Here is a 5,192-nt window from a genome sequence, read left to right as displayed (position 1 = left end):
TTAATGTGGCCTAAAGAAGTTCAGTCTAAGCTTTTGTGATTTTCACTGGATGAAGTATTTAAGCGTCACAATAAAGAAAAACGCTATGTTTCGTACTCAGTTCAGTTAAGTTCAGGCGTTCAGTCGTGTCCGACTCTTCGTGACCCTATGGACCATGTTACGCCACGCTTTCCGGTCTCTCACTATCTTCTTAACATCACATAGCTTCATCTGCAATGCCTCGAGAATGCCATCTAACCATCGCGTTCGCTGCCTACCCCTTCTCCGGCGAGCCTCAACCTTTCCCAACATCAAATCTTTCTCCAGCGACTCCTCTCTTCTCATCAGATGACCAAAGTAGCTGAGCTTTAACTTTAGAATTTGACCCTCCAATGAGCAGTCAGGGTTTATAGTCGACAATATCGACTGATTTGATCTTCTGGCAGTCCAAGGAACTCTTAAGAGTCTTCGCCAGCGCCACAATTCAAACGCGTCAATTCTTCGGCGGTCAGCCTTTTTCACAGTCCAACTCTCGCATCCATACATCACAACTGGAAAGACCATAGCACGGGTTATACGGATCTTGGTTGGCAGACTAATGTCTCTGCTCTTTACTAGGCGGTCAAGGCTAACCATTGCTCTCTTTCCCAGAAGCAGGCGTCTCCTAATTTCATGGCTGCAGTCTCCTTCCGAGGTAATCTTGGCGCCCAAGAACAGAAAATCTGTCACAGCTTCCACTTCTTGTCCATTGATGCTCCAGGACTTGATAGGGCAAGACGCCATGATCTTCGTCTTTTTAATGTTCAGTTTAAGCCCAAACTTCTCACTCTCTTCTTGTACGCGCATCAGAAGTCTCTTGAGTTCCACTTCACTTTCTGCCATTAAAGTGGTATCATCCGCATATCTAAGGTTGTTGATACGTTTTCCAGCAATCTTCACTCCAGCTGAAGACTCGTCCAGACCGGCCTTCCTCATGATGCACTCTGCATATAGGTTAAATAGGCAGGGCGACAGTATGCAGCTTTGCCTCACCCCTTTCTCAATCGGAAACCAATCAGTAAGACCATGCCCAGTTCTGAGAGTGGCCTCTTGCCCTTCATAAAGGTTCCTGAGGAGACAGATGAGGTGAATTGGAACTCCCATCTCTTGGAGAGCTTGCCACAATCTGCTGTGATCTACGCAGTCAAACGCTTTCGCATAATCAATAAAGCAGAAGTAAATGGGTTTCTGGAACTCTCTTGCTTTTTCCATGATCCAGCGAAGGTTGGCAATTTGGTCTCTAGTTCCTCTGCCCTTGCGAAACCCAGCTTGCACGTCCGGAAGCTCCCGATCCACATACTGCTGCAGCCTACCTTGCAGGATTTTTAACATCACCTTGCTAGCATGCGAAATAAGCGCGATCGTGCGGTAGTTGTAACAATCTTTGGCACTGCCTTTCTTTGGAATGGATGTTTCGTACTACCCATTTAACAAAATAGCAATCGATTTAATTTACCTCTAGAATTACGCAGGAGTAACCGAAAGGGCATCAGCAAAATGTTAACACTATTTGAAAAACTACATGCGCACCGTAGGTTTCAAGATATGTTTTCATTGTAAAACATAATACACTTATACTTACGCCGCAGCGACGACCTCCAGAGAATCCTCCACTAAAGCGCTGCGCCTCAGACACCATCACTGCGTGAAATTTACGTCCATGTTAATGATGTGCTTAACTGCATAAACCAAATGGGACAACAAAGTACACCAGACAGAGAGAGAGATGCATTGTTTATGAGACATTTTTGTTTTAACGACTACAATTTTCTGGTTCATGATGAATTAAGTATCGTCTCCATTTCTAAACTCATTGTTTTATCACGATCTTGGTATATTCCTGTTCTTATCATCGAAAGTTCGAAGCTTGTAGGATCGTGATAAATGTAGAATTGTTGTTATTGTTTGTTTTCGCATGCAAAATTGTTGAACCGAAAAGCACCTCACTATGTTAAACTCTGTATAAAACAAAACCGCATGGGTAAGCACGAGTATAGCGATACAGTAATTGACAATTTGTCACTTAAATATAATGTTTAATCGTTTGTTATGATGTAGTGAATGAATTAAGAATGTAAATAATGACTTGCTCGATCAGTGCTACACTGCGAACCACCCAAAACTGTAATGCGGCAGTTTTTTTTTTCAGACTCCTGATGGAAGACGTTATGCCATACTCTCATAGCTTTCTCTTTATGCTTAAGGCTAAGGGGATTTCTGTTTTTTCAGGCTTCAAAGCTATGCAGAATGCTTCAAAGGAGGCAGTTTGCTGCAGCTTTCTGCTGACGGCTCTATTTTGATTTGTGCTCCGATTGCCAGTAGTTTAGTGACACGTACTTGTATCTTGGATCTCGACTCTGGGCAGAGGATACGCGAAGAGCCTAAACTTATTCCGGACGCCGATCAAGAAGCCTACAAAATTATGCCAGGCTTTTTTACTGAAGAAATAAAGAATGTTTTCTCATTCGTTCGAGATGTTACTTTCTTTAACCAGGCTTTGGGCATGTGGGTATAGGGGGGGGGGGGGGGGGGGATTAATCCACGGCACATAGATCTCAGAGTTTTGTTGGTTTCATGCCTAATCATACTCTTGACATCAAGTAAAAAAAAAATTTCTTGCAACTGCTTGATTCACTATTTTCCAAAAAATAAACCTTATATTAAGTGATACCAGTGGTGAAAGCACCACCACCGTGTTTCCAATTTTTCATATGTGTACCTCGCGTTATTCCATATTAAGATTTACCTCCGCCACTAACCTGCTCCTCAATACGCCAATGCGGTTTGCGCACTCTCCCCCAGCTGCTGTTGTGTCTTCTTTAGTAAATCCCATTTAAAAGCAGGACAGCTAAACAATACGCTCATGAGGTATCTTCTATTTAGTGCATCAGTATACGATCTTCCCTATGGGTAAAGTTCCAACGTTTCCCTATGCCCTTCACTTGTACCATATGCAAGCGCACCCATCTCTCTAATGCTGACAACTGCAACCAATGATTTCTCTGAATCTGATTAGTGATGCATTTCTTTCTAAAGCAAGATGGAAACCATTTACTCTGTAAACACGGTTATTATTGTACATTTCGGCAAAGTTTCGTGCTTTCGCAAAAAACTTGTTCGATGAACTTAAAAGCAAACTCTGGTGGTTTTCATCATTTTTGAGTTTAAGATTGCATTAAATTCCCCAGTGTATCTTAACTCCAATACAAAAAACCGCTGTTCAAAATTTCAAGTAGAACTATTTTTAAAAGAAAAATGGCAAATCAAAACCCAAACTGCTTTCATGGCAAAAAATGACGTTTCAGGTGACGAAACGGTGACGTCACATACATTATTGAAAAGACTCGCACGCGCGTTGGATGGTGGCAATAAAATACAGAAATCATCACGCATTACATAAAATGTCTTAGACAACCAAATACAGGCCTCAAAATTTCATGATCGTTCGGAGATTGGACAATAACGCGGGTGTAATGTTTGTGACGTCACAAATGCAGTGTTGGCCGCAGAAAATTCTCCAGCTGAGGCCACGAAAACTGCACATACTAAAATCGTGTGGCGCGCGAACGAATTATCGCTCGCCGGCCAAATTTGGCAGTATACGTCAGTGTGGAAAGGCCAACCAACAGCAAGGTTTTTACCAGAGTGTTGGAATGTCGAAAAACCTCCGTAGTTGCCCTTTAACTTTTTTATTATTCCTGAGTAGAGGGGGTTTTGGAATTTTGCCTCCAGTTATGGTGCACAACTTGTAATGCGGCAGCTATGTTTAAATCGTGGTTCATTAAATGCTCAGAGCCTAAGGAAGAGCTTCTATAAGAAAGCGAACAGCAACGCCAAAGTCAGTTTATTTACCAATAGAAAAGTTTATTTATCCGTTACATTTCTTGGCATTATCGAAGTGGCACTACACGCTTGAACAAAAACTTCGCTCATCGCTTGCTGACCTTATTGAGCTTCTCCATTTCTAAGGCGACCAAAGTGAAAAACACTTTCTCAGTTAAAAGGATTTCGTTACTCCTTTGAAATGCTGCCGCTCATATTGTTCGTGTCAGCGCCACAAATATTGTAGAAGCAGATGCATAAACAAAATCATTCACTCTCTAAAGAAGAATAAAATATTTCGTCCTAAGGATACTTAATAGATTGGGACTCACCTGCTGCCAACAGCAGAACTGCCAATAAGATTGCAGAGTTTTTCATTGTAGTGCTAGTCGTGATCCCAGGAGACGACAGTGGCCAAAGTAGCAATGGCAACTGCTTTTATTTCGTTTGCCCGACGTACAAGCGGCGTATCCGGATTCTGCTTGCGCCCCTTCATAGTGCTCATAGGCGCGCAAAACAAAGATTGCCGTCTCGGGGAAGGCCTTTCCGCGTTTTCCTTACACGATAGCAGCAAACGTGAATACCTCTTGTAAGCTGCGCTGCCAATCACGACGTGAGATTTCTAGGTAGACGACAGGTACTTAATACTGCTCTAAAAGTTAGGGCACTCATATTTTTATTGCACATATTCATTGCAACGGGTGATAAGCCTCGTGTCTTACGCGTGTCAGATGTAAACAAGGACACTGCTCACGCTTTCCTCTGTCCAACTCCGTGATCCAGTAGTCAAAACTTCTTAATGCGCGACTACTAAACGAGCGCCATTTTAGACGTACTGAGACCGATTGCCACTTCCTCGTCTTTTCCAGCCTTTTCTGAGAACACAGCTTCATCTTCATAGAGAGCTTCATTGAGTAGTCAGATCACTTAATCTTAAAGCAACCACAGATGTTTTTAGTGCACCTTGCCACTGAGTCGGAAGTAAACGTCATATTTTCGTTTACGTTCGTTCCCGACGCATACTCATGCCAATGTAATAAAAAATTTCACATCATTAACTTTATTTATTTTTACCTTAAAGGCTCGAAAGCATTACATAAGGGGGAGAAACTCAAAATTTCGCACTAAAAATAAAAAGAACACTTTAGAAAAGAGAAAGAATACTTGGGCAAAAAAAAAAACACAGTAAGAATGAATAACAATATACAGCAGTGAAGTGACTCCGAGTATGTTATTCAATGCTGATTGAAATGCAAGAAGTAAACAACATTAACAGATGAGTAAACACAGATTAAAAGGCATGACATCAAAAAACAATACCAAAGTAAAAAATACGACATATTATTGAAAAC

The 5,192-nt window shown here is 41.8% G+C and overlaps 1 protein-coding gene across 1 annotated transcript in view; it reads right to left on the bottom strand.

Moving 5' to 3' along the window:
• LOC146208448 (uncharacterized) overlaps window positions 1-4,218 on the bottom strand; it is a 6,839-nt gene extending 2,621 nt beyond the window's left edge. The window contains exons 1-2 of the mRNA XM_084578568.1: window positions 4,173-4,218; window positions 1,601-1,659 (exon numbers count right to left, since the gene is read on the bottom strand). Coding sequence (XP_084434694.1) covers window positions 1,601-1,659; window positions 4,173-4,218 — 105 coding nt within the window. The remainder of the gene's footprint in view (window positions 1-1,600; window positions 1,660-4,172) is intronic.
• Window positions 4,219-5,192: the final 974 nt, after the last annotated feature.

The sequence above is a fragment of the Amblyomma maculatum genome, chromosome 1 (genome assembly GCF_055883805.1).
Source record: "Amblyomma maculatum isolate TAMU_Amacu chromosome 1, ASM5588380v1, whole genome shotgun sequence".
Lineage (NCBI taxonomy): Eukaryota > Metazoa > Arthropoda > Arachnida > Ixodida > Ixodidae > Amblyomma > Amblyomma maculatum.
The sequence above is the reverse complement of the archived record's forward strand: the minus strand, read 5'-3'. Positions and strand labels throughout refer to the sequence as shown.